Source organism: Vollenhovia emeryi, unplaced genomic scaffold, assembly GCF_000949405.1.
Source record: "Vollenhovia emeryi isolate VEMERY1.0 unplaced genomic scaffold, V.emery_V1.0 DF939131.1, whole genome shotgun sequence".
In the NCBI taxonomy this organism is placed as follows: Eukaryota; Metazoa; Arthropoda; class Insecta; order Hymenoptera; family Formicidae; genus Vollenhovia; species Vollenhovia emeryi.
Genome location: NW_011967235.1, coordinates 180717 through 207272, shown reverse-complemented (window position 1 = coordinate 207272; position 26556 = coordinate 180717). Strand labels below are relative to the sequence as shown.

General features: G+C 41.3%; 6 protein-coding genes across 14 annotated transcripts in view; 4 read left to right on the top strand and 2 right to left on the bottom strand.

Annotated features, from left to right (window-relative positions):
• The window catches only part of LOC105568113 (protein fuzzy homolog), a 6751-nt gene extending 1999 nt beyond the window's left edge, over positions 1–4752 (top strand). The window contains exons 2-9 of one of the 5 annotated variants that reach the window (XM_012023514.1): positions 474–662; positions 774–1334; positions 1415–1531; positions 2181–2321; positions 2812–3204; positions 3273–3470; positions 3820–4019; positions 4330–4752. In XM_012023514.1, coding sequence (XP_011878904.1) covers positions 2244–2321; positions 2812–3204; positions 3273–3470; positions 3820–4019; positions 4330–4699 — 1239 coding nt within the window. In that variant the 5' untranslated portion in view covers positions 474–662; positions 774–1334; positions 1415–1531; positions 2181–2243 and the 3' untranslated portion in view covers positions 4700–4752. The other 4 variants (XM_012023515.1, XM_012023513.1, XM_012023516.1 and 1 more) reach the window with 4 other exon arrangements.
• A 235-nt stretch (positions 4753–4987) lies between these two features.
• LOC105568110 (programmed cell death protein 2-like) lies at positions 4988–8675 on the top strand. The gene is made up of 4 exons (XM_012023509.1): positions 4988–5442; positions 6243–6670; positions 7215–7667; positions 8018–8675. Exons 1-4 carry the CDS (start codon positions 5332–5334, stop codon positions 8280–8282), a joined length of 1257 nt encoding a protein of 418 aa, XP_011878899.1. The 5' UTR covers positions 4988–5331; the 3' UTR covers positions 8283–8675.
• LOC105568111 (acyl-CoA dehydrogenase family member 9, mitochondrial) lies at positions 8565–10947 on the bottom strand. The gene has a single exon (XM_012023510.1). It carries the CDS (start codon positions 10854–10856, stop codon positions 8970–8972), a length of 1887 nt encoding a protein of 628 aa, XP_011878900.1. The 5' UTR covers positions 10857–10947; the 3' UTR covers positions 8565–8969.
• A 1237-nt stretch (positions 10948–12184) lies between these two features.
• On the top strand, positions 12185–13732 carry LOC105568213. Its single transcript, XM_012023686.1, has 5 exons — positions 12185–12499; positions 12918–13027; positions 13109–13207; positions 13384–13503; positions 13617–13732. The coding sequence occupies exons 1-5, from the start codon at positions 12185–12187 to the stop codon at positions 13726–13728; spliced, it is 756 nt and encodes a 251-aa protein (XP_011879076.1). The 3' UTR covers positions 13729–13732.
• A 236-nt stretch (positions 13733–13968) lies between these two features.
• On the bottom strand, positions 13969–20706 carry LOC105568108 (glutamate receptor ionotropic, delta-2-like). Its single transcript, XM_012023508.1, has 9 exons — positions 20517–20706; positions 19965–20149; positions 19110–19297; positions 18287–18682; positions 17810–17980; positions 16300–16526; positions 15931–16133; positions 15440–15705; positions 13969–14786 (listed from the first exon to the last, which is right to left on the bottom strand). The coding sequence occupies exons 1-9, from the start codon at positions 20704–20706 to the stop codon at positions 14174–14176; spliced, it is 2439 nt and encodes an 812-aa protein (XP_011878898.1). The 3' UTR covers positions 13969–14173.
• Positions 20707–23218: 2512 nt separating this feature from the next.
• On the top strand, positions 23219–26556 carry LOC105568107 (acyl-CoA Delta(11) desaturase-like). Of its 5 annotated transcripts, none has more exons than XM_012023507.1 (6): positions 23219–23270; positions 23865–24092; positions 24998–25128; positions 25203–25408; positions 25673–25855; positions 25993–26556. In XM_012023507.1, exons 2-6 carry the CDS (start codon positions 23918–23920, stop codon positions 26270–26272), a joined length of 975 nt encoding a protein of 324 aa, XP_011878897.1. In that variant the 5' UTR covers positions 23219–23270; positions 23865–23917; the 3' UTR covers positions 26273–26556. The 5 variants fall into 5 exon arrangements, with proteins under 5 accessions (XP_011878897.1, XP_011878894.1, XP_011878895.1 ...); XM_012023504.1 differs by having other exon boundaries at positions 23793–24092; XM_012023505.1 differs by lacking the exon at positions 23219–23270 and adding an exon at positions 23627–23696 and having other exon boundaries at positions 23793–24092.

Genomic DNA, 26556 nt, shown 5'->3' with positions numbered 1-26556 from the left:
AGTCGGGTCAGAATCGGGTTGGGGTGAGCGTTTTTGCGGTGGAAACACCAAACTGGGTCAGAATCGGGTTGGGGTTAGGTGTTTCCACCGCAAAAACGCTCACCCTAACCCGATTCTGACCCGACTCTAGCCCGACTCTGACCCTCGGTGGAAACGTAGTCTTTGCTGGAAAACGCCCAGTGTGACGGGATTTTACACCAAAAACATGGCGGAATACCACGTAATCGAAACCGAAAAGATCAAAGGGCCGACAGAGAGTAGGCATACTAATTGTACTATGGTAGCAGTCCAGGGGCTCGATTCTTGAATTCATTCGCAGGAGAAACGTATGCGAAAATTCTGTTCTTACAGAAAAGTTGCAAGTCGATTGGCTATTCGCATGGTCTTTAACCAATTGACTTTCAACTTTTCTGAGAGCAGAATTTTCGCGTACGTTTCTCTTTCGAATAAATTCAAAAATCGAGCCCTTGTAGTATACAGAAGTCTGCTCGCGCTGCGCCGGCTGTGGTCTGGGACGGAGCGCCGGTAGAGCGGAAACCGCGCGGAGCGACTCGGCCAATCGTGAACCTGAAAGCGACGGTTCGTGGCCGCACGCGCGACACCCGTCACTAGTTATTTTCGTACGTCGCGGCTATCGGCGAGGAAGGATTAAACTGATTAAAGTACGCCGCGCGAGGCTTCGCCCCTGCGTTTTACCTCGCTCGATTGAGTTCTTCGATTTGCTCCCCTTCGAGTCTTGGTTCCCTGTATATATAATATGTATTTTTTTTTAGAAAGAAGCGTGGGGAACGCTGAGGGAGGTTTGAGTGCGTTGGGGGCTGGACGAGGTTGTTTGCAAGATCTTAGTTGAGGGAGAAAGGCAGTTGCAAGTTTCTTGCGACCGCCAACGAGGAGACCCCGACTGTCTGTCAAAGAGCTTGATAAAAGTACTCGAGTCCTGATTTCGAAACGGAAGTCTGTGCCAAGTAACTGCCTTCGAGAGTAATTTTGTTTTAACGGAATAAGCTTAACGAAGTCGTTCGAGAAATGGCGAGAAGGAGAGAAAGTTGATCCTCGTGCCGGATAGTCGCTCGACACCCAACTGTAGTCGAAGGCTCGGCACTCGTCTTTTCAAAATTCCACACGATGGAAAAGATCTACCTCTCGCCAAAGTCGAGCTCGGAAAGTTCTCACAATGTTTATCACGCGATTTTTTTTTGCGTACTGACCAAGACTTCTCGCTAAGTACAAATCTGGTCTTGTAATTTGCCTGTAAAAAGGTGTTTGTAAAATGTTGTAACCGATCGATCGTACAAAGTATCTTGCGTTGGACCACCTACACGCGATTAGTCGAGGTACGGAGCATTGATTTCTGGCCCAGGTAGCGCGGTGAATTTGCAAAGTATTCCTCAAGCTCTCTCTCTTGTAATTTTAGGAATAGAGGGATGATCGGAGAAGTTACATGCGCCGTAATGAACGTCTGAGGAACACTTGCAGGCGAGTCGATTGCAACTGATTCTTCAAGAATCGTTCAGATATTCAGTTTTCACAGGTATTCTTTAAAGCGAACCCAAGGGGTACAGAAACGTCGTTGGAAAGTCAGGATGATATCACCTGGCACTTTTGATGACGCGCAATTGGACTTTTCGTTAACTCGCTCGTGCGTACAAAATGATTGAAATCTCGCGAATATTATATTTTACGAATTCGCGAAAATGTGTAATTTTTTAAAGTAAAGTTCAAGTTTATCGCGAACCATGTCGAGCAGCATCTCTAACTTTCAGAAATGTAATTTAATCAATTTTCTTTATATTTTGACCTTTCCATGATCAAGATATAAACTTTTGATAGCCATTGTGATGTCACTTGGACTTCATCATGACTTCTTGCTCTGCTTGGGAATTCTGTATAAACTTATGCTCACCTTTGTGCAATCTGAACAGTAGAGGAAAGCCTCCTGTTATGAGAAAGAATCCTAATATGGGATAGCGGGGTTTCTTTTAAATTAACAGGCGTCATCAGTTGATCCCACCATGAATTTATTGCCCTTGGGGCGAAATCTGTTTAGTGGAAAATTCATTGTTAGATTGTGCAATTGTTGCGAAAATAGATTTGCGATTGAATTTGGGTGTTGAAAACCTGCTATCTCATAATAGAGGACTTGCCTTTATATTAAATTTGTTTCTATATAATTTTTCAAGCGCTTCAAGACGTAACAGTAGTGCTGCGAGTGTCAAACTACAGGATTCCAGCACTGAGCAAGAATGTCGGCGCACGTCATGTGCCTAACTTCCTCCGGAGGGATTCCCCTGTTCTCGCGCCAGAAGGGAGACAGCGACATGGTAAACGCACGAGAAGTTAGGCCCGGTCTCACCAAACGTCACTTAACACTTTAATCTTAGCTTAACTCATGTTTGTCTCTTTCTAAAGTAACGTTTGAAAAGAGATAGAACGAATTAAGCTAAGCTTAAAGTTAAACAATGTTGGTGAAACTGGATCTTAAACATTTTACACCATTTTTATCAATGCAGATTAACTTTGATCTCTGTTTAAATTGCCTTTTATCTTTTTTCCGATTTTAAAAACTAGAAAGAGATAAAAAGTAAGTTAACCGAGATCAAAGTTAATCTGCATTGGTAGAAACGGGCATTAGGGCCACCATTTCCAACGTCTGTTGACTGTCTACCAGATAGCCGACAGAAATCGAAAGTTAACGGTTCGTTAGAATTCACAGACGTTGGGAATAGAGGGTCTGAGCGCGCCCACGAGAATACCCGACGCCTCGCTGCGCGGAAATCAGATGTCTTAGGACTGAAAACTTTTTGTTTGCAGATAACGTTCTCGAAGATCGCGTCTCTCAATGGCGTTCACATGTTCCTGAAGTCGCAGGACGTCACTCTGCTCAGCACGGATCTGCCGGACGTGACGGTGGCGTGGAAGGAGTTCGAGCAGTGCATCATACTGATAGCGATCGCGAGCGGAGTGACGAAGTACGTGCTGGACAGGTTTCTGGACGCCACCTTCGGCGCCATGGTACTCTTCGCCGGCATCGACGAGATAAAGAACACGAAGAACGTAGAGAGGCTCAAGAAGGACATGCGTCTCTGCAGCCCTATTATCGACAGATTAATGGACTGCTTGAACGTGGGGGATAAGATCGCCGCGAAAACCGATATGATTAACATGACGGAATGCATCATCTCTTCGGAGAGTCATTTGCTTCAGGTACCGAAGGTTTCTCGCGTAGATGCGGCGTCAAGTTACACGCTACACTCAATAAATGTGCGTTCAAGACCTGTTTAGAGGGATTTATGGAGTGCCTGGACTCGATGTACGGGTGCGTTCTGGTGCACGGCTGCGTGGCAGCTGCTACGGAAGGCTGGTGGTCGCTGGACTCTGTGGAAAGAAAATTATTGACAACGGCGATCGCTTCGGAGATCGTTTGCACCACGCGAGACATTCCGGTGTTTTTACCGCGCAAAAGTCCAAACGTACGTATTTTTACACGGATAGAATGTTCTCTTAAAATCCACCCTGAAAATCGTGCAGTGGTGGGACAACATACGGCATTTTGCAGAACTGTATGAGGGTTGTTTGAAATTTTACCATACATTCTACTAGTAAAGTGTATAATTACTAGTAGAATGTATGGTAAAATTTCCAAAAAACTCACAAAATTCTTCGAAAGGCTATGTTGTCTCCCGATTACATGATTTTCAGGATAAATTAAAAAAAATTTCGTGTAAACAGGAATGTATGTGGCAATTAATTTCTGAAATTAAAAGCATACGGAACGTGAGGATAATTACGTGCAATTTCAATTTACAATATTCCGTTTAGGTAGCCTTCAGATTGGTGTCTGTAACTCTGATCAATCACGTGGAAGTCCTGGCGTTGTGCGGGCCAAATCCAGAACTAACGGAAATCGAGAGATTCGCTGTGCAGTGCTGGAAGAGCAATATGGACGCGCTGTGCACTATCGAACAATCTTATCCGCGAAACTTGCCTACGTCGATCTCGTTGGACAGCGAGACACTCGGGTAATCGGAATGCAATATCTCCACTCATGGGGCACGCAGGAGAAAAATGAAAACACTTTTATTGTGCAAATCAAACCCAAGCTATCGATTGTGCGCAGTTTGAAGTTCGTCGGGTCGGCCGTTGTTGAGATCCGAAAATCTGACGGGCCTGTCGACTCGCGTACTCGCGTAAACTACACGGTCGGTCTCGCGCGCGCGAGTTCTAGCTACGCTTATACTTGGCGCGAGACGCTACCGTGTCTCGTGATAAGAGAGTCTGTTCTCCACGATTCACCTGTCATTTGGCCATAACGTTGTACAAATATTTCAGCTTTCTACTGGCGAACTACAAGACGGAAAAATTCGTGCTCGGCAGAAACTCGCAGTGCGCGAAAAACCGCGCGACGGGCTCGCACAGATTGGACATCTTGCGAACGTTCTATCATCAGGCGGTCGAGACGTTCGCGCTCTCGGCCGAGCACGAGGAGAGCGGCGACGAGAGGGCGACCGCGAGTACCTGCAAGTTCATCGGGGCGAAGGAAACGTACTTGTGCTCCGAGTATCACAAATGCCATGCTGTGAAACACGGTGACAATATACTTTGCGTTTTGTACACGTCCGCAGTGCCTACTCATACCATGAGACTGATCAGTCAGAAAATAGTAAAGATGATATTTAGCGACAAGCAAACGTACTGGTAGGCTACCATTTCTCTTACATCATGTGTTAAATAAAGAATACTGTTTTCTACTAATTTAATGTTATCATCTTTACCCTTTTTTTTTATTAGAGAGAGAGGGGGGGGGAGAATAAACGCGTCTTTTGCAAAACTTGTTTATAAATCTGTTATTTTTTTCTCTTTTAAAGAATAAATGTAAAATACAAGTATAGAATTCCATTTGAGAGTTGCGCCTTCTGCACTGCGTTTCTCTCTTCTCTGTCTACCTCCGTCAGTCGGACGTATACACGTTTCGCTCTAGCTACAGGAGGTGCAAAGCCGGGACGAGCGGGTGTTCTCGCTTTTTATTTTTTCTCATCAAGAGGAGCGACACGTGCGTGTGTGTTCCGTGGACGCGGTGAGGCAGAGAGTGAACGTTCGCCGGCGTCTCTCGCGTGGAAACGAGAATACTCCGGGCGGCTGTCCGACCACTGCTCCGGCGGGCGGCCCCGAAAAAATCGATAGGGGAGACGCGCGAGCCGACGAAGGCGCACGCGTCGAGCGTTACTGATGCGTGTCAGCTGTCCCGATCGTGAAGCGAAACGGGGAGAGTACAGGTGTTGCTCGCCCCGCATCCGTGGTCTTCCAATGTAGAGCTACGACCGAATGACTTAAATGGCTTGCGACAATCGCACGAGGGTGTATCTCGGGTACGAGGACGAGTACGTCGCCGACAAGCACCGGTCCCTGCTCAACTTCACGACGAACAAGATCGGCGGGCATCCGGTGAGTAGGGGACGAGGGACTCGCCTTCGCGGGAATCGCCGTTCACCCCCCACCCCCGTTCGCGCGGTGCCTATGTTTTTTCTTACTAGGTCGACCCGCGATCGCCCGTCGAACATTCGGCGGGACAGAGCGAGACACTTTTATGTGGACACGAAACACTTTTGTATGATGCACGGGATATTTGGCTATTGGAAAAATATCGCCTCCCAGGTAGCACAAGGGTGAACGTAAGTTTATAGAGTTTATTTTAAAGAATACCTGCGGATATTAGAAAACTGAATATCTGAAGAACTCTTGAGGAATCAGCCGCAACTAATTCGTCTTGAGGTATTACTCGGAATTGTAACGGGAACTTGTAGTCAACCCAACTGGCTAGTTGCTTTATTTAAATTGATACAACGTTTCGACCCTATACTTTGGGTCCTTTTCAAGTATTACTAAGTGGGTCATCGTTGTCAGAAGAGACAGCGTCGAAATGTAAAATGAGGATACATGTGAGCGCTGTGATTGTTGGGCTCGAACTATTACTCGGAAGTTCATTCTCGTGCACGTAGCTTCCCCAATCATTCTTATTGTATTCTTCTATGAATTCGTCAAGAAATTACAATTCAGAGAAGGAGGAAACTTGAAGAATTCACTGTGCTATCTGGGTTAACATGCACGTCTCGAGTGTCAATTATAGTTGAAACAGTTTCACTGACGTTTCAGCCGACATTACTCGACTTGTGTGTGTATGTGTGGCTACTTTGCTCGGCGTATATAATCGCGCATATAATAATCCAAGTATGCTCGTGTTACAGAATTGTCATGGGAAGAACACACTATCGTCGCCGCAGTGCAGACTCTGCGGCTTGTATCAGCTCCTGGCGCTCCAATTGTACGCTCCGTTAGATAACTCAAAGTACCATCGGACACTGTACATATTTGCGTGCATCAACTCGAACTGCTGGAATCAGAACGAGAGCTGGACGTGCTTGAGAATACAGCATCTGGAGGACGAGGCCAGGACGAGTGTGCCGGACTCCGTTAACGTGCCATCTACGACGGCCTGGCTGTCGGACGCGGACGACTGGGGGGACAATGTGAACGACAATGCGTCGGAACAAAATGGGAATAACATGCTGGAGAACGATCCGTTACAATTCCACTTTTCCCTGCACAAAGAAATAGATCAGGATATACGGGAAGAGTTGTCTGTGCTGCGCGTGGACGATCCGAATGCAAATAGGTTTGTGCGCTCTCTAAAAGTCTATGTCGAAAAGTCTCTCTAAAAGTCATTCACGGTCGAAACGTAGCGAGTCCTAATACGTAAAAATTGCCAGACAAGGTCAGTCAAGTTTGATGTTATCTATTTTTAAGTTTTTCCACTAATAAAAATATTAGAACAATTTTTTATTTTAAAGTTGCAAAACCATGAAAAATTTAAGAAGATAAATTTGAAAACGCTCAAAATGTGGATATAAAATTTTGACTTCTATGAAAAGTACAAATATAGCTAGTTTTTTTATTGTACTCTCAATTTTTCGTTCAACTTTTTAACGCAATTTTAAACCTATCTTAAATATAACAACTCATAATAATAGATTATGAATATCAATCGATGCCTGAAGATTAAATGTAAGAAATTGCAGTGTTATATTTTATAACCAGGTCCGAAATATAAAAAGTAACGTCGTTGCCAGTACGTTACCAAGAAAAGTAACTTGTAAAAGTAACAAGTATATCCATACTCTGGATCTATGTATCTTATTTTTCTTCCTCAAACGTTTCAGTCCAGCCAGCGTAGACTCCCCGGTCAGCGGCGGTGCCGTGGGTCGTTTGGATTCTCCCCAAGCCTCGGCGGAGATCGACGGGGACGAGAGCGAGGTCGTGTGCATCGACACTCCGACGCGGCCGCAATGTGATTTAGTTAGTTTACTGCACGAGGTCACTCCGTTGCCGTTGCAAATCACAAACGCGGAGACCAAATGTTCGTTCGTCGAGGTATTCCTCTCGGTCGACGAGGAGGATTACAGCACGGACGTGTCCCAGCACGTTCGAGACTTGCTGGTCGAATATCAGCACAGCAATCCGGACGCGTCGACCAAGTTCACGCCGGACTCGGGCAATCCTAAAACTATCGAAACGGACGTGGAGAAGTACGAGAAGAGCATTCCTAAACACGGCGACGAGATGTTTCACAACTTCCTTTGCAGAATACAGAGGAATCCTGGACAGCTGTTACGGTAAAATCTTTAGCGACGTTTATTCGTATACGAGGTCTGTCCGGAAAGTGCCAGACCTTGTGCTGCAGCAAGAGAAAGAGCTAAATCTGATCAATGGCGACGATGTCCCCTTCGAAAGCTACAACCTTCTTCCAGCGATCCTCCCACTTTCGGAAACACTCCTTCAGCTTTCGAAATAGCCAACAGCCGCTTCGTTCCTTTTTATTTCCTCCGCGTCGTCAAATCTTCATCCCTTAAGAGGATTTTTCAATTTGGGAAACAGCCAGAAGTCGCAGGGAGCCAGGTCAGACCTCGTATATTTATTTCTTTTCCGTTTATTCTATAATTGTATATAGAATTTTACTATTCAGCTATTCGAGGGATAATTCTGCACCGTTGCTGTTATATCCGCTGAGCGGCTGTATCGGGAAATGTCGGCATTGCGGCGACGAGATGATCTTCGAGCTGCAAGTTTTACCGACGATCATACCAAAATTAATACTGAATCCGAGAAGCGAGCGGAATTTCCAGATCGAGTTCGGCACCGTCTTGATATACACCTGCGTCAGAAGCTGTTGGTCGGCGACTGATTCATATCGGGAGGAGCATGTCGTTGTTCAAGCCGAGAGACTATAGCTGTTAAGTACCAATAAGGAAAGTTATACGAGTGAAAAGCCAAGGTTCTTCCAGTGATCCTACATACATAGAATTTCATATTTACGAGTCTAGAACGACTAGTCGTGTTACGTCTGTAGAGAAATACCGTCCACCTCTTCGTGTACACATCAAAAAGTCCTATGTAGCGAGCGATGGTCGATAAATAGTAAAGGCGTTACAGGCATGTATCTCGAGCTACATTAAGCGACGTGCGATTCGCAATTGAAAAGCAGATTTTAGGAATCGTCCGATAGAAGAGAATCTAAGTAAGAGCGTTTATTTTACTTTCCATCTTGATCTTTAGTACATAAGTACAGTGTAACGACTGTACAATTGCTACTGACGTATAAATACAGAAACCTCGGTGGAAAACAACGTGTATTCCTTGTTCTTGAGACGAGTTCAGCTATATTATACATTTTTTACAGCTCACACTTACTATCTTACATTATTTTAAAAAAACCGGTAATTCGGTTGAAAATTTACAGGTATATCAATATCTTCTAGACGCGAAACGCGCGCGGCTTGCGAGCGCCGCACACAGAGATCGCTTATGCGATTTAAATACATTGATCGCATCAAGCAAACGCGCTTTCGCTAACTTTGTCTCTCTCTTTTTCCATCGTGTACGCACTATGTATAGAGTAAACTAAATCCACCGAACATCTAGTACGTTCGGTTTAGCGGGTGCTCGGCAAAAAAGTCCTTTTTCTCGTACATAAGTTGGGCGACAGTCTTGTTGCAATCGTCGCCGTTGTTCCACTCTCCCTCGACGATCTCGTCGGCGAGAATCCGCACCCTGTCTATGGAGAGAATCGCGAAACTGTCGGCCATGTTCCGGTCGTAGTCGTGATCTCTCACGCCGATGCAGTACGCCCGGGAGGCGCGCGAGAGGACGGTGATCAGCGCGAACGTTCTCGTCGCCAGTTCGCCGAGTCGGCGCAGCTCCATCTGTCGTTCCGGCACGTCCGCGCCGTGGCGTTCCAGCAACAGCACCGAGACCTTCTGCAGGTTGGTGATGCACTTCTCCAGCTCCTTGCTGCCGCACGCCAGGGACGGGTGCAGGTGCTCGGCTACCCTCAGCTGCAGCCGGTACTCCTTACCCAAGGTCCACTTGGCTATGTATTCGGGAAAGTTGAACGGATTTCGCAGCTTGAATATGTGCTTGCTCAGATTCTTGCCGGTGTGCTGCAGACCGAGCAGAGCTACGTATGCGTTGGCGTCGAGGGGACAGCCGTCGAAGAGGGTGTACGACAGCGCGTCCTCGAAGGTCCGTATGTAGGGCTCCTCCCTCAGGTAACTGTACGCGCCGATCAGCTGCAGCCCCTCGTAGATGCGCGCGACGCACTCGCTCGTGCAGTACGCCTCCACCATGGCCTTCTCGAGCGTGCAGTCCTGATTGTCGAACGTGTCCATCATACCAGTGGTATAGTACAGCATGCTCTCCATGCCGTACAGGGTGCTCGCCACCTTGCCTATCACCTCTTTCACGCTCTCGTACTCGTGCATATTTCTGTCCATGTGCTTCCGCCGCAACACATGCTTCGTCAGCGTCTTGGTGAAGGTCTTGAGCGTGCCGACCGCTTGCGCGGCGAGGTGCCTGTTCCCGGGCGCGAGCATGTCTATCAGTACGCCCGTACCGGACCTCACCTCACCCAGGAGGTTCTCCTTCGGCACTTTCGTGCTCCCGAAAGTCACCGTACAGACAGGACTGTCCCGCAGCCCGACCAGGCGCTTGACGTCCTTGCTCGTGACGCCGCCGAATTCTCGCTCCACCAGAAATATAGACAGCATCGTGTTCTCGATGCTGATCGCGTGGGAATGGCCGCTGTGCGCGAAAACGAGAAACAGATTGGCGTCGTGGCCGTTGGCCACGAATGTCTTCTCGCCGTTCAACGTCCAGTCCAAGTCCGACGGCTCGGCCGTGCTGCTGACGTTGAGCGTGTTGAGCCCGTTGCCGGGCTCGGTGAAGCACACCGTCGGCACGAGCTCGCCGCTCGCTATCCTCGGCAGATACCTGGCCTTCACCTCGTCCGTGGCCAGCGTGGAGATGAGGTGCACCGGCACGATGTGATTCTTGACCATGTAGCAGCCGAGCCAGGGCAGGCAGCTGAGCACCTCCACCAGCCTGGCCGACTCCGTGCGGTTGAGGTCCAGGCCGAGGTACTTCTCGGCCACGCACGCTCGAAAGACGCCCAGCTCCCTGAGGCGAGCGAGAACCTCGTCCTTGCGCAACGTCCGCGCCGGATCCTCCAGGCACTCCGACATGTACTTCTCGATGGGCTGCAACCACTCGGAGAAGCGCCGATGCCGGTCCTTGGTCTGCGGCTCGGGATAATACATGAACTCGTGGTCGAACGAGGCGAGGAACAGATTCTTGGCGAACGGCTGCCGCTGCGGATGCTTCTTGAAGGCGGCCGGCAGCCGCATTTCGAGGTTAACCGTGTCCAGCGCATCCTGGCTGACCTGCTGGCTCTGTGTGTGCCGGACCGGCGTGCAGACGCACGAGGCGTGCCACAGCTGCCTCCCGCGTAGAAATCGCCGTGCCAGCATCGTTGTCGAACGATCTTCCTGGCGGAGTCTCTCGAGGTCCTCGAGGATGCCACGCGCGTGCGCGCACCGTGGACGCACGGGGGATTCGCTTCGGTGAGCTTGGCGACCGCGCTTGGCTGCACTGCTCCCGCGGCTCTAGTGCATTTTTTAAACACTGCCGCGCGCGCGTCGAGTCATCTAAAAGCTCAATAACACCAGGGGCTCGATTCTTGAATTCATTCGAAGAAGAAACGTATACGAAAATTCTGCTCCGACAGAAAAGTTGAAAGTCGATTGGTCAAAGCCATTCGAATAGCCAATCAACTTGCAACTTTTCTGTAAGAGCAGAATATACATTCAAGAATCGAGCCCCAGAGAGTTGTGTCCCGTGCCGCATGCATGAAATGTCGGTAACACAAGAGTGTTGTTGATTTTTCGTAACGGGAGTAATCATTGATATTGAGCTAAAAGTGGATGGCAAGAGAAAAATGGATGTCAAATCATATCGTTAATTTCTACGGTGATTTGTCGCGACGAATATCGCGCATAATTTGAAGTAGACGTCGCGTTTTAAACGAATCGCAACCGCACGCGGCGGTTCGTCGTGTCGCGTCGTCGTCGCGACAAATCACCGTAGAGATTATAAATGTTGAAACTGCGATCAACGTCGACTATCTCCAATGTTCGTTTGTTCAAAACTTGTTTAAACTTCTTCTGTCCTTTATGTACTGCCCATTGAGGTGGTCGAGGATGCTTCTACTTGATGCGAGATATGTCTGTCTTGATATACTAAGTCCATGGAGTATTGATTTTAAAATCGATGATATAAATCTCTCTCTCTCTCTCTCTCTCTCTCTCTCTCTCTCTCTCTCTCTCTCTCTCTCTCTCTCTTGTCCTCTATTTCTTAACACAAAAAAGATTTATTTGTAAGATTTCTTTCACTTCTATCGACGCTCTATCGACGCTGCGCAGAATTAAAACTTTATTGCGCATAAATTCAAAGCAATCTGCTGCCAGTGTGCTTTTTTATTTCGAGCAGCTACTGAATATCTTTATTTTTCGTTTGCGAAACAACTCCGACGATATTATTTTTAAATTTTTTGCATGCAGAAATTTCATACGCGTGTATCTTTTTTTATCGAAAAATTAATGTTTTCGTGCTTCATCTGTCCTCGGAAGTTCCTCGATATGTGCGTCGTGTCGGAAGTTGATTTAAAAATTGCCAATTACTTCGAAACGATTTAGAACTCGTTCTCTCGCTTCGTTATCTCGTTCGTAGCGCGTTAACTGTTCCTTCCGATTCAGAGCCGTACTCGTCTCCTCGGAGACGACATGACGGAGCCGGGACAATGTCCTTGGAAGCGACGCTGCTGATCCTGCTGTCATTCGCGCTCACCTCGAGTGGCTGCAGCTTCGGCAAACGCGGCGGAACGCGCGTTCATCGAAACGACGACGAATGTGCATGTGCCACCACCGTCCGCTACAACCCTCTGACGGACTCGAATGTCACCGTCGATCCCCATTGCGACTGCAGATCGTCCAGCTTTGGAGTAGTGCGAATGATCCCGTACGGCACCTGCGTTGCAGATGCATGCGGCGCGTTGCACGTGGATCTGTCCTCCGCGTGCGTAAGATGCGGCATGTGCGTGGCCGTCGCCGAGGAGGTTCGCAGAGCCTCGTTAATCTAAATTATCTCGTTTTCTTTTAAATCTATTATAACAGATCAATGTTTAAAACATAAATCTATTATTTTACACCCACACTACACGCGAGCGCGCACGCGCGTCCATGTTTTCTGCTAAAATGTATTTGTCGTAACCCAGTGAACACCGAGCATCAATTATATCGCATTTACGTTACAATTTCATACTCAACGATGTAAATGTAATATGACATAAGTGTTACCCAGTGAAAGTTGATTCGTCGAAAGGATGTCGATTCGACATCAATTCGACATCGTTTCGGCATCGATCGACGAGTCAGTTCTCGCTGGGTATATTGCATTTACATTGTTGAGTGAGAACTTGTAACATAAATGTAGTGCTTGGTGTTCACTGGGAATCCCTCATAATCTTCTCGTAGATTAATCACACTCTGTTGGAGATTCACGATATGATGGCGCCTGATGACTGGCTAAACAAAACGGAGGTCGTACTTCTTTTAAGGACCATCTGCGACCATTCTTTTCGCCAGTAAACCTTTCCTTTCCTCGCTACGTAATTTAATACAGCGTGCGCGCTTTCTCACTGATGCAGCAATCGTGATTCTTACAGCTACGGTTTGCGAGACATTGATGGTAAAAGATTTATCTCCGACTCGTTACCGGGTGACAAGCTCATTTCCTCGTCCGCCGATGGACTGTGGGAGAAAAGGTGAGATCTTTATGGAAAAAAAAGCTTCCGTTATACTTAGCTTTCTAAAAAAAACGATTTAAATTATTATATGAAAGGCTGAAAGAGTCAACCAAGTAGTTTTATTTAGAGAATAAGTCATTAATTCTTTATTCTGTCGATCTCGATTTACGGCATTAATTATGAGTACGTCGTAGTTTGAGAAATACGTGTCACGACTATCTCGATGAGATACAAGAGCTGCAATTATACAGAACCTGGAAGGAGTGGTGCGAGGATGACGAGCACCTTCCCAATCTAGAAGACATCCTCTGCAGGTATATTTCTCGATTCGAGATTTACTCCTTTCATATTTTCATCTTTTATTTCTCAGGCTCACATCAAATTTAATTGCATAATTTGAAGAAGGGAATCCCTGTGTTTGCCGCAGAAACGAGATTAGCAGTTTGCGAGACTGTAGAGGCATAGACATTGTGTACAGGCGACAAGTACCTACAAAGACTTTTGGTGCTCGCGTGAAGCTTCTAGCCGAATATGTATAATAATTTTAGGTGACCATTTACGTATTTTTAATTACGCATATGATTTTATAAAAATATTATCTAAAGCAATATTATACGCACATTTAACATGCTACACGGAAAAAAACATTTAGCTGCTGTAGCTAAAACTTAGTAAAATATGGACAGCTAATATTTTTAGTTGTGATAGCTCAATATTTTGCTACGACAGCAAACGGTTTGCTGTCTCAACTAAAAATATTAGCTGTCCATATTTTACTAAGTTTTAGCTACAGCAGCTAAATGTTTTTTTCCGTGTATATTTGATAATGATTTTGTAGCTACGACTGGAATAAAAGCGAAGCATTTGTCATACTAATTTTACAGCCTGTGAGACTGCATAATGCACCTTGTAAGATAGTTTTACGACTAATTAGCGAGGCTAGTATCACATTAAAGGAAAACTCCGGGACGGCAGAGTGACGTTTCAATTGCGGAACGGAAAGACTCGGATGTTTTCCGCGTTTGAGGTCGGCGGGATTCTCTCGGTCGATCTCATCTTCTTGGGCAAGCCCGCGAAGGAGGAGCAGATCGCTCTCTTGGGACCTGCCGATCTCCGCCGTACCTGCAAACGCGGCTCCAGAGCGGGACCCCCCGGTTTCTCGGGAGAAACGTCGCGTACTTGCAAACCGACGAACGACTGCACTTGACGAGCGTGATTCTGCAGCATGGTCAGGCAAGCGGGATCGTAACCGCGTAATTTCCCGGTCGGGGCAGCGACGCGAAGCTGAGGATGACGGGCGTTGAGACGATCGCGACCACCGTCGTGATGATGATGGAAGTGGAGATGCGGTATTAGATTGTGCCTGCGCATACCGCGCACGACAGTTTCCCGCATCTGCCTCCGTTTGTTCCATATCCTTTCGAAGATGCCGATGGAAATCGCGATAACCAAACCCGCCACCAGGATGAAGAAGGCAGAGTAGACGTCGGCGAGTCTCGCGCTGTTGAAAGCCGCCGACGACGCACACCGCGGCATCGTCGGCAGCATCCGTTCCTGTATCTTGTCCAGGACGCCGCGTTCGTATATCCGCAATATACTGCAAACAGAATACATTTTTTTATATTAAAAAAGGCATGGAAAGTTCATTGTCGCTTTTCCGCGATGCTGATTGGTTCTCTCGTTTGGCTGATTTCGTGCTGCAAGACAGCTGTCGGCGACGATTGAATTTTGTCGAAGAGGTTGTATACCAAAAATTGTTTCCGATAAAAACACACAATACTTAAGAATAAATGGCACGTGTGTTTGCGTTATCAATAAAATAAGACTTGTTGCTCTTCTTTATTTAAAATAATTTAAACTACTTAATAAAACAATTTAAAAGAGCACTTAAGAGAATTTGTACCGTAATGAGGACATTATTGACACGTGACGTTCCATTACGAAAAAAAAACAATTTATGATTAATAAGTATCCGTAGTTTGGAAGAAAATTATATTCTTATCAAACATAACGCATTGACCTTGATACTAAAACTGAAGGAAAAATACAACTCGAAAGTCAAAGTTTTCTCGTTAACTTTTCAATTTATGGTCTTATTTTAAAAATAATAAATGAATTACATTTAAGTTACAGATTATACTGGAGGAAAATATATTAAAAAATTTTGAAATTTGCTGTAAAAATTAGTTGAGTGTCATCTTTAATTTTCGGCGCCAGGTGCACGACAGATGTAAAGACAACTTTGCATACTTGAGATTAATTATCTTCCTGTACGGGCAGCTTTTGGCCATGGGAAGACCGACGACTGTAAGCGTTTGCGGAAGCAGCAACTCTTTCAAGGTGCATCGTTCCTGTATGAAGGTCGTTCGAAGGGCTCGCCGTGCGAGTGTCGCGCTGACGAAGAATCCGTATCGTCCTTTGACGGCTTTCATGAGGCCGGTCCTCGTCTCCAGGCGGGACTCGCGATTGTTGAACGCCTTTATATACAACTGACGGAGATTGCTGTCGTTTGCATTCTGAAAGATGACAGTGCTACTGCGTCTAAAATAATTACAGGCCTCTCCGAAAAACATAATTTTGTAAAAAAAAAAAATACTCGAAAGGAGCAGTTTTTCAAGCGTTTTAAGTGTCTTCATGGAGATGTCTCTTAAATGTCGCGTGGCTTTGTTTAGCGGTGTAAAATATTAACGGGGCAAAACGTTATAATGAAAATAATATGAAATAATAGTAATTGATAGTACCCTTATGTATGTATCATCGGCGGCACTGTATCCTAGCTTGAAGTTATTAAAGAGGAGATCCGTGATCGATTTGATTCCAGTGGCCTGCACCGACAATATGGACGTGATGAAGCCGGCATAAGCGTTGTACATGACGAGGGAGAATATTAAACTGAACAACAACAGAGTCTTCCCAGACGGGCTTTGCGGCATCCAGGGTGATCCTAGAAAGTCCAATCGTTTGATTAGCGATAAATTTTACGTACGGTACGTCGTGTATTATTACGTATCATCTGGATTAGCGTGTAGACAATTGTGTCTTGGAGAAAAATGCAAAATGATAAACCATTGCCTATAATAACGTATTTTATGATGAAAGAAAAAGATAACCTTGCATGCACATGATACTCAAGCACCAAAGTGCAGATTCCCCGATTCCGACGTGTTTTTCATCCTCATCATGCAACAATGTTTTAGCGGCGTAAATAACCGTCGCCATTGCGATTAACATGATGAGATATGTCCCCGCGACGCAACCGAGCAATCGATTGTCGAACGGTTGTAAAAAAATATCCCTCATCGTGCCGGTCTCCAATGGATGGTAATAAATATTTCTCCTGCGTTAAATATTATTTTATGATTATGTAACAGAAAACCTACATCTTATACAAAATAGTTTTGAAACGTCCTCCATTAATTACGTAATGCTATTCCTCGTCAAGAAATATCTAAGAAATATTGTATTTATGAAACTGTAAATGAAATTTTGTACGCTTTGTTAAACATTTTGATTATCTGCATTTAACCACGCTCCATTTTACACTACTTAGACCAAAAATGCCAGGAAAAAAAAATGAAAAATCTCATATATGTCTCAATCATGTAACATCTAATTATATCTCATGAGACGCAATTTTAAAGTTCAGCAGATCTTCAGAGAGTTGACACTTTTCTCGAATGTTCGAGGTCATCTATTGAGATCTAACTAAATCTAATTAAATGTTCCATTAAGACATTTAATTAGATCTCAATAGACATAACTTCGAGTACCCAAGAAAAGTATCAGATCTCTGAAGATTTGATGATTTTAGAATTAGATATAATTAGATACTACATGATTGAGACATATATAATGAGATATTTTCATTTTTTCCCGGGTGTATATATTCCCAGATAGCCAGTGTGCGAACGAGTTGCTTTCATATTGCTAACATAACTTTTGCTATGCATCTATGTCGTCTGTTGTGCTGTTGTTTGCTAGCAATTTGACGATGTCGATGTCGTTTCGACATCGATCGACGAGTCATTTCTCGCTGGGAAGTGCTTGGCCAGAATAGATATAACATGTTTATGTCCGTGAAAACATTGAAAATAATGTACGCTAACTCTTTGTTAATAGTATGTCCACTCGAGACGTTCTTTTTTTAGCTGTGTACTTAAAATACGACGGATAAGTTAACATTATGCTGTCTTGAAATCACTCAAACAATGAATTCATCTTCCTAACATTAGTCGCTGGCATTTTAGTTCCATAAATTGCTCGAGTATATTCTCGCTATCTGGGTCAATTTCAAAAGATAGATTCCAAATTTCTGCAATATTGCCTTTGCATTCTTTTAAATAACATAAAGTGTATACATAAATGTTTAGGTGATATTTATATTTAAAACAAGCTCTATGACCTCATAATCTATGTTAATTAACGCTGATTTAACGATATGACTTATACGGAGTGATAATGGATGAATTAAAAATTTCCCCATAATAAATGGCGGAATATATTTGCATACGGAAATGGAAATAAATTAAGAATATATTAAGTACATGACAATCGGATTGTATATTGTTCCGTCTATTAATTTTGACTTCTTTGAATGTAATTTTGAAAACTTTTACCGACATGTATCGTATCAAAGGATGACTAAACGTCATCTCCGTCCAACGTTCCTCGTCGTTCGCCGTTACATATCCTAAACCAATATCGACGGCGCCGGTCACGACATCGCCAAGGAGATGGCTCCATACTTTGTTAGTTAATGTACCGAGTTTTTCGTGCGGTACGAGCTCAATGCTGCAAAAGTTCAAAATAAATTATATTTATTCCGGATTTTGCATTACCCTGTAATACACAATTGTTTTATTCTATGTAAAAATATCTTTTGTTTCAAATTTCAATTATTCTACATTTAATTATTTTGAAACGTTTAATTTGCACGGTAATTATCTCGAAGATTAACAAAACCTGCCTTAAACAGATAGACTTATTTGATTTCAAAGTTCTTTTGTAAAGGTTTAGACGTAATGTATTATATATCCGGAATATAATTAAGAAATTGAAAAACTATACGCGTTTTAATACGACCGAGTGACCGTTCACCTAGCGTTCACGCTATTTGTAACAATGGTAGCAAAGTCCAAAAGCGGTGCGAGATCGTTGGCGGTAGCTTCTGATTCGGTAACGTCGGTCTGCCCGTCGCTGGTTCCGTTCAACACTCCAAAGACAATAGGAAGGCCATTGAAATCGCTTCTGAGCTTCACGCTCATCGGCAGCTTCAGGGTATGAGACTCCGGATTCCAGAAACCGAGATATCGGACAATTAGACTCGTATTGTCGGAATGACGTATTTTGTAAGTGTGCATCAAGTAGAACGACACCGTGCGATTCTCCTCAGTGACATAGCTCAAATTGCTCGTCGCGTTCTCGACGGTGCGTCGCTCCGGTGGCCCCGTGAACTCGAAGCGATCCCCATATCGTCGAAGAGATCTGCATATCCTGTGATAAAAAGAAAGACTCGTTTGATATCGTTCTAGTAGTATCGTTCTAGCGTATCGTGTAGCGATTTCGTGAAAATGAAAGAAAATACAAAAGGTTCAACAAATATTTTTATTTCTTCAGTTTATTTGCCAACTCTTCATTTTTATATCTTCATTTTATATCTCCACTTCTTCACTGTTTAAAATAAGAGACTATATTGTTTCTATCAGTTCACATAAATAGGATTATTCAAATAGAAACTTTACGCGTGTTAAGATAAGCAGTTCTTTTATAAGTGCGATGCAACATAAAGAACAAACATCTTATTTTACTAATGTTTCAACAAATCTTACTTCTGTCATTTACAGCAAATTTGAGGATTATTAGAGTAGTAGTATACTTTTTATTATATGTATACGCGAGAATGCGAAAACTTGCAACTTACTTGTCTCGGTATTTCTGAGCATACATCCAAGCAACAGCGTCATTCGGTAATGGCGAGGTAGCCACGACCACGTCACTATCGATGCCGATATTTAGATCTCGAAGAACGGTGTCGATGGTGGAATCGTTTCTCCTTGTGGTCACCATAAGCCAGGAGATGTAATAGTTGAACAAAAATTTCTGGGAGGCCTATTGAAATATTCGCTCTCTTATCATGCGAGTATGCTAGAGGAAATCACTCCGTGTGGCGCGGAAGAAATCGCATTACTTTTCAGAAAATTTGCGGTTGATCTTTTTGCAGAAAAATTGCGTATCACAACTGTGTATCTAGTTGAATAAAAGATAACGAAGTGATTATCGCATTCGCACGCGATCATTAATTGCTATACGCGAAGCAATTACTGTAATGAAGAAGAAAATTTTTTTGTTGGAATTAATTTTGTAGAATGACAAAGCAAAGATGCGATCTAATATTTCTATTGAATTATTTTCTTAGTCTATGCGTCGTTGCTGAAGTCTACCATGAATATCAGGCAAATGGGAATTATTCCCGCGAGACATTTCTTTGCTAACGTAACACGCGATGTCCTCTTACGGTATTTAGAAGATTAAATATATTTAAAATGAAAAGTACATTAAAATATTTGTAATTATATACTCTGTAGCTCTGTAGCTCTGTAGCTCTTTAGCTCTTTAGCTCTTTAGCTCTTTCTTCTTTTCGCTCGTCGCTTTTTCTCTCTTGCTCTATTGTGCTACATAGCTTATAGAGATACAGCGTTACAGAGCATTTTTACAGAACATACTCTTTAAACAGATTTCAATTTACACTTTTTCCTTTTTCAGACATAGTTCATACCACTTGGATAATATTGTCAGATGAAGTCAGATTGAGTCCGTCCAAGAACACGATCGAGCCGACACGATGAGTTCGAATTGTAAGAGCATCCGGTATATTTGGATTCGTTGCCGATTGTAAAGACACACTGATGCCTTTTTCACTGAAGCATTGGATCAATGGCCGAGCGTAATTAAGGACGCAATCTGCATTAATTTGCAACTTAATTTAAAGCTAATGCATTATCTTAATTAGCCAACGTAATTCAAGCTCTATTTTTCTTTCAATTGCAAATTCTTTTAAAAATAACCATATCAATTTCATAAAAGAATTTCTTTTATAAATGTTTTCTTTAAAAGTAGCTTTTCTAAATCAACTTTTCAGGTTGAAACTTTCCTTTTTGTTACGTGCACATTAGCGAAACTAGAAAGTATATTAATTTGCGAAATAAAAAGGATATTTTACTACATTTGCTTCGCGCTCGCTATAAATAAGAATAAATTTGGTAAGGCAAATTTGCAGCTGATCGCTTTTCTTCCTTTCGATTTGACTAACAAACTGAAAAAGACTCACTCAACGGGCTGACATTATCGAAGAGCACCACTTGATCCCAAGATCTCCATTCCGCGTATTCCAATAGCAATTGTAACGTTAAGGGCGACGTGAAAACGCAAGGTTTGGCGACTTGAACCGCCATTAACATAACCAGTATTAATTTTGCTTCTCCGGCATTAACTTTGATTCTGCGCATAATTGGCGACATTACATAAATCTGAAAAGTTGATAAGAATATTATTTTATGAAATCGAGAGATAAACGGGAGTACTTTGTCAAAGCGTTAGGTTTGACAAGTGAAAAAAAGAAGATTAATCACGATTAACTATTGGTCCGAATCTCTATGTTACAATGTATTCAGACAATTTTAACTGAGTTGTATTGCTGGTTAATTTACTACTGATAACAAGTGATTCCAAGAGTGTAAGTATTACGTATAGCTATCGTGAAATGCCAGCCTTTGTTGAAGCTCGTCAAATCCTTAATTCATTGTTCGAATGTCACGTCAGGGTACGAACGACGACAGCACAGTAAATGTTTGACGGCGAAGAGCAAGAAAGCTTGACGTTAACAGCTATGGCGATGGGAAAAAGTAAAAAAAAAAGAAAGAAATTGTCAGTTTCATGTTTTTGCCGTTTATATTTCAAGCGGTTATCTTGCTGCTCGTGTTTGTGTGCCATGGTTTCTTTGCCATTTCTTTTATTTTTCAAATATGCCCGTGAAGTGGGTATTTACGTACAATGTGTGTTCTTGCAATTTTTCACATATTTTTAAATACTCTTTTTCACGTAATGTAGCTCAATTCAGTGATGTAAATATATTTCTTATTGTACGAACGTGATCACATCCGTAACAATTAATCTAGGTGGCAAAATGCGCAATTTATATTAACCTTTTCTACGTCGTTGTGAACACCGCATGTCACAAAAAATATATAAACCTACACTGTATAAGTGATGTAAAGATATGGATTAATCTTAGAGAGATATTATACATATGGCTTTTCGAATCGATGGAAGAAAATCAATCGGTGATTGAGAAAACAAAAAATACATTCTACAAAGGAAAACAATTAAAAATATTAATATAAAAAGTATCCAAATGAATATAACAAATATTTATAAGTACAAGGTTTATAAAAAATAGTTACTAATTTTAAAAGCTAATGAGAAACAAACTTATGATCCAAATAATTTTTAAATCTATAGCCTAAATGTATAGTTAAACGTATTGTATTATACATATAATGATTCTCTAGAAAATTATCTATTGTCTATAAAAATTTAAAGAAATAAAATTTTTGTCAATATATTATTGATAAATATTATAAGTCAAAGTATTTTCTTTCTCCTTTCTATATTAATAAATCTGCAAATATATTAATCTTATTATAACTTATAATTATAATAAATTTACAAATACAGTATAACCTTGCTAATCCGATCCTTAGATCATCCGACACGTCCAATAATCCAGCATTATTGCACGCGGGCGCGCGTATGTGTATACATATACATAATATATTTTAGACAAGAAATAACTGTGGAACACGTACTAATCCAGTTCACACACTTACTTTCTAATTTTTTTTAGTTTTCAATTAAGATGCGTAACTTCTGTATTCTTGAAATTAGACTTGATTGTACACGAGTGTGTGTAATTGGGAATCAATTATGCTATATAACATTAAAATTGACACTTTTCAACTACATTTTTATAAATAATTTTTTTTACATTTATCTAATACATAATTCGTGCGTTGACGCTCAGACGGTTGATCACGTACTGAAAGTTAATTTCTTTTGGAAAGACATATCGATTCGTGTAATCCCCTAAGATAACAATCAGGGCGAACCCTCTTGTACCAGAACAAATTAGTCGTTCAAATTATAGACGGCTATTTGGCATTGACAGTGGTCTCATTGGGGAAAAAGATAATAGCCAAAACGAAAGTACAACAAAAGTTGTATAGCTCACTAACGAAAAGGAAAAACTACAGTAAAATATTTTTGCGTACTTATTTAAAAAATTTATTAAAATCGCAAGGAACCAACTCGACAAGATGTCTTATACTCATGTTGTTTATAAAATCTTTTGTGAAATATGTGATATAAATAAAAAGACAACTCAAAACCCGAGTTAAAACATACTGAAATTGGAAAGTCAGCTCTATTATTATATAATATTGTGTCTTCGTACGGTAGTAAAGTTAACTTTAAAATGCATATGAAAAAATAAAAATTCCTTTCTACATAATATAAAATCTACATATAAATCAGTTAATGTATAAATAACGTCGCATTTTCTTTTATCTTATCTTTAGCGGAAAATTATGTCTAAAAACATTATATAATAACATTAAATTTACATTTGTTTTTTAAATTTCTGATTGGCGAATAAATCGATTTGAAGGTAAATCAACTATTATATACGTATATATAATCTATCTTATGCTATAAATTTTCCACAATAATTTTGCTGCACTGCGTGGCATAAAATGCTTGATTAAAAAATCTAATTGTCTCTGTTATATTACTAATATAACAGTATTAATAAGGGACAAATAATCATTTTGGAACATTGTACAATAATCATAATGCCACTTGTGCCAATTAACACAGACTTACACAACGAATGTGAGCTTACGTTTCTAATTAAACAATGTGCTGACACAGTACAATTTATAAAAGTGCTTACATCGTAATCTGACAAACCGATTCAGTTGTCATGATTCGAATACGTGATTAAGTGCTACCAAGAAATGTAAAAACGGTACGAGTGTCTTCTTTCTACAGCAAATTAAAAATAATTTACGAATCGATACAACTTTCTTAAAAGACTCGTGTGTGTTCATTTAAACTGCGTAAATTATATATAAATATATAACAATTATATATTTGGTGCGAAATATTGTTATCGTAAGCGCATCAGTGAAAAGCATTTACATCGATATTTGAGTCTTGTCCTTTTAAAAATAGAATTCTACTTGCGAATGATATTTTATAGTTACTTATTCCGATAACGATAATTGCTTCAGTAATTGCTTTATGGATAATTGTTACGATAATCAATTATGTAAAGATACCAGCTATATTATAAATATGGATAAATCTTTATTCCCGCAGTTTGTGTAAAGTACATGTAAGAAGAAATAAGAATATTGAAAAATGAATTATTTTTTATGCAGTGTCCGATTAAGTATTACAATGTGTCATTTCTTATGTAGTGTAAGCGACAAGTTTAATGTTCAATTGATTTGAAAAGAGAAGATAATAGCCTGCTATTTGTTGGTAGCATAAAACTGAATTTTGGGACCTCGATTCAGCAATACGAACACAAAGGCGGCATTAAATATTTTATGCGCAGATCCAAAAGTATTTACGGAGAAAGATAATCGAAAGGAAGAAACTTGAGCTATTATGAAGATGAAGACAGACGATAAGAATAGGACTAAAATTTATACAAAGAGAGAAGGCTGGTTCAAAATGGAGTTGAAATGGCTTAATATCACATTTTTATGTCTTCTCCATCTCTACTTCATATATGCCTGTTTTACTTTTAATTTTTTCGCAAATTGGAAGACGACCGCTTGGAGTAAGTATTCTTGAAAATTTTTTTTGGTTTTATAATCTGTTTCTTTGATATCTCGATAAAAAACTGTATAACAAAAAAGTAAAATTTAGTCTGCTAAGGAGTTAATCATTTTTTAATAATTATTTTACAGGAATAAATGTCTTAAATATAGCAATGCAATTAAAGTCTTATAAAAAATGTCAAAGTCGTTTTTAACACTAGAACTATCAAAGATTAATTCTGACCAATTCCTACTGAAAGGTCATAGAAATCTTAGCAAAAAAAAAGAGGGGAAACAAGTTTATAAACTTAATCATTTGTATATTTCAATAAAAGTCAGAAAACAATTCAGAAATTAAGATGTTTAAGAAATGAGTAATATTTATTTAAAAATATCAAACATGACACTTTAACCGCTTTGGTAATTCTAGTATTAACCATTTCTGAAACGAATATGGTTGATTGACATCCAATCGATTGGGCTTACACGATTGAAGAGAGCACGCAATAGAAGCGTAGCATCAAGAAACTGCTATTTAAGACTCCTTATTTCTACAATATTGATTTCGTCATAAGTCATCGCGGATTGTTAAAAGTCATGATAGTTACAAAAAACCATCATAATTCAATCACCACTCTGTGAATCACTTTGAGAAATGTCAAAATTAACAGCAAATTTGATAATAGTTGAGTAAAGAAATTTTGATTTTTATACCCTACCTTTTTTTCCGAAAGTCTCTTGTTTCTCAGTTAATACAAACCAATATTATATAATTTAAAATAAAGTATTATATATAATAGGTCGATTATGTAAATAATAGATGTCACTTACAAGACGTTTGCGAGAAATAGTTAAATTATTATACATATATGATTTTATGAATATTTTGAACAATGTTTAATTGCATCCGCTTTTTTGTTTCAAGCATTCGCTGTCTCTTGGACAGGAGCGTTAGGCATCACCGCCGGTGCTCATCGTTTATGGACCCACCGATCTTACAAGGCAAAATGGCCGCTTCAACTTATACTAGTCATTTTCTACGCTGCAGGCGGCATGGTAGACGAACGCTTATAATTAGTTTCGTGCATTGCAAGACGGAAGAACTTTTCTTTACAGTTACCTTCTTTCAGAACAACCTTTACGATTGGGTGCGAGATCATCGGGTGCACCACAAGTATACGGATACGGACGCAGACCCGCATAACAGTAGCCGAGGATTCTTTTTCTCCCATGTTGGTTGGCTGATGATGAAGAAACATCCGGAGGTGATCCGAAGAGGTCGTCAAGTCGATATGAGCGATATATTGGCCGAGCCTATCGTCGTATTCAGTATCAAGTAGGTTTTCATGCAGAGAGTGAGTAATTAAATATGCGAAATAATTTTAATTAGTTGGAAAAGGCAAAAGGAAATAAGAGGAAATTTATTTACACTTGTTTGATTCAACTTGAAAATATGCATCTATCATTTCAATGTCTCGCTACAGCTTTCGTTTAGAAAGTCTTTTCTTTTGCGCAGATCCTTTCGCAAAATAAACGACAAATTGCATAAGAATATAATATAAAAAATTGCATGCCGTAATTAATTTATGATATTTTGCAGATATTTTGTGATACTCCGATTGATCTTCGCCTACCTGCTTCCGGTAATGGTGCCTGTGTATGGATGGAATGAGACTTGGTCTAAAGCCGTCGCGTCGCAGGTTATTCGTTATGTTTGCGTTTTACATTCCGTATGGAGCGTCAATAGTGTGGCTCATACCTGGGGCTCAAAGCCATACGATGCGTAAGCAGATAATTAAAATCCAAATTATTCATAATTATTCGTATAGATGTATAATAAATTTGATCGAAAGAAATATCAGAGCTTTCACTTTTCTGCGTCATCTACGACTAATTTTGCCCCATTTATTTTAACGGCAGGAACATAAAACCAACAGAGAATATGTGGGTCAATGCTCTATCGGGCGGCGAAGGATGGCATAATTATCATCATGTCTTTCCGTGGGACTACAAGGCTGCTGAGGCACCGTACGCCAATCACATGAACACAAAATTCATCGAATTCTTCACGAAAATCGGATGGGCGTATGATCTCAAACAACCGTCAGAGGAGTACGTCAAGACCATTACGATGAAAAGAGGTGACGGGACCCATCCCTTATGGAACGCTGTGCCGCATCCGGACAGTAAAAGTGAATGATAGAAATGACTGAGAATTGTATCATCTTTACGATGGAGTTTCCTTGGACGGCAAATGTAATAAGTTTAAGATAATGTTTACGGGTGTGTTAATATAACAAACTATTCGATGATTGTCTATATGTCTATAATGACGATATTTGAGACATTATTATAATACATGATTATAATTTTATCTTTGTTTATTTATACGTGTTCATGTCTTATCGGTACAAAGAAGATGCTTATGCTTTCAGTTTGACCTAAAATTTGACCTAACAGAATAAATAAATATATTATATATTT

Excerpts from the sequence above, each read along its gene's own strand:
- LOC105568110 (XM_012023509.1), top strand. The coding sequence starts at position 5,332 with ATGGCTTGCGACAATCGCACGAGGGTGTATCTCGGGTACGAGGACGAG. Across the intron at positions 5,443-6,242 it reads ACAAGATCGGCGGGCATCCG|AATTGTCATGGGAAGAACAC; the intron begins GTGAGTAGGGGA and ends CTCGTGTTACAG. Across the intron at positions 7,668-8,017 it reads AATCCTGGACAGCTGTTACG|CTATTCGAGGGATAATTCTG; the intron begins GTAAAATCTTTA and ends TTTACTATTCAG.
- LOC105568107 (XM_012023507.1), top strand. The coding sequence starts at position 23,918 with ATGAAGATGAAGACAGACGATAAGAATAGGACTAAAATTTATACAAAG. Across the intron at positions 24,093-24,997 it reads TTGGAAGACGACCGCTTGGA|CATTCGCTGTCTCTTGGACA; the intron begins GTAAGTATTCTT and ends TTTTGTTTCAAG. Across the intron at positions 25,856-25,992 it reads GGCTCAAAGCCATACGATGC|GAACATAAAACCAACAGAGA; the intron begins GTAAGCAGATAA and ends TTTTAACGGCAG.
- LOC105568111 (XM_012023510.1), bottom strand. The coding sequence starts at position 10,856 with ATGCTGGCACGGCGATTTCTACGCGGGAGGCAGCTGTGGCACGCCTCG.
- LOC105568108 (XM_012023508.1), bottom strand. The coding sequence starts at position 20,706 with ATGTCGCCAATTATGCGCAGAATCAAAGTTAATGCCGGAGAAGCAAAA. Across the intron at positions 17,981-18,286 it reads ACAAATAGCGTGAACGCTAG|CATTGAGCTCGTACCGCACG; the intron begins GTGAACGGTCAC and ends GAACTTTTGCAG. Across the intron at positions 16,527-17,809 it reads CATCCTTTGATACGATACAT|GAGAAATATTTATTACCATC; the intron begins GTCGGTAAAAGT and ends TATTTAACGCAG.
- LOC105568213 (XM_012023686.1), top strand. The coding sequence starts at position 12,185 with ATGTCCTTGGAAGCGACGCTGCTGATCCTGCTGTCATTCGCGCTCACC. Across the intron at positions 12,500-12,917 it reads GCGTGGCCGTCGCCGAGGAG|ATTAATCACACTCTGTTGGA; the intron begins GTTCGCAGAGCC and ends ATCTTCTCGTAG. Across the intron at positions 13,208-13,383 it reads GATGGACTGTGGGAGAAAAG|TTTGAGAAATACGTGTCACG; the intron begins GTGAGATCTTTA and ends AGTACGTCGTAG.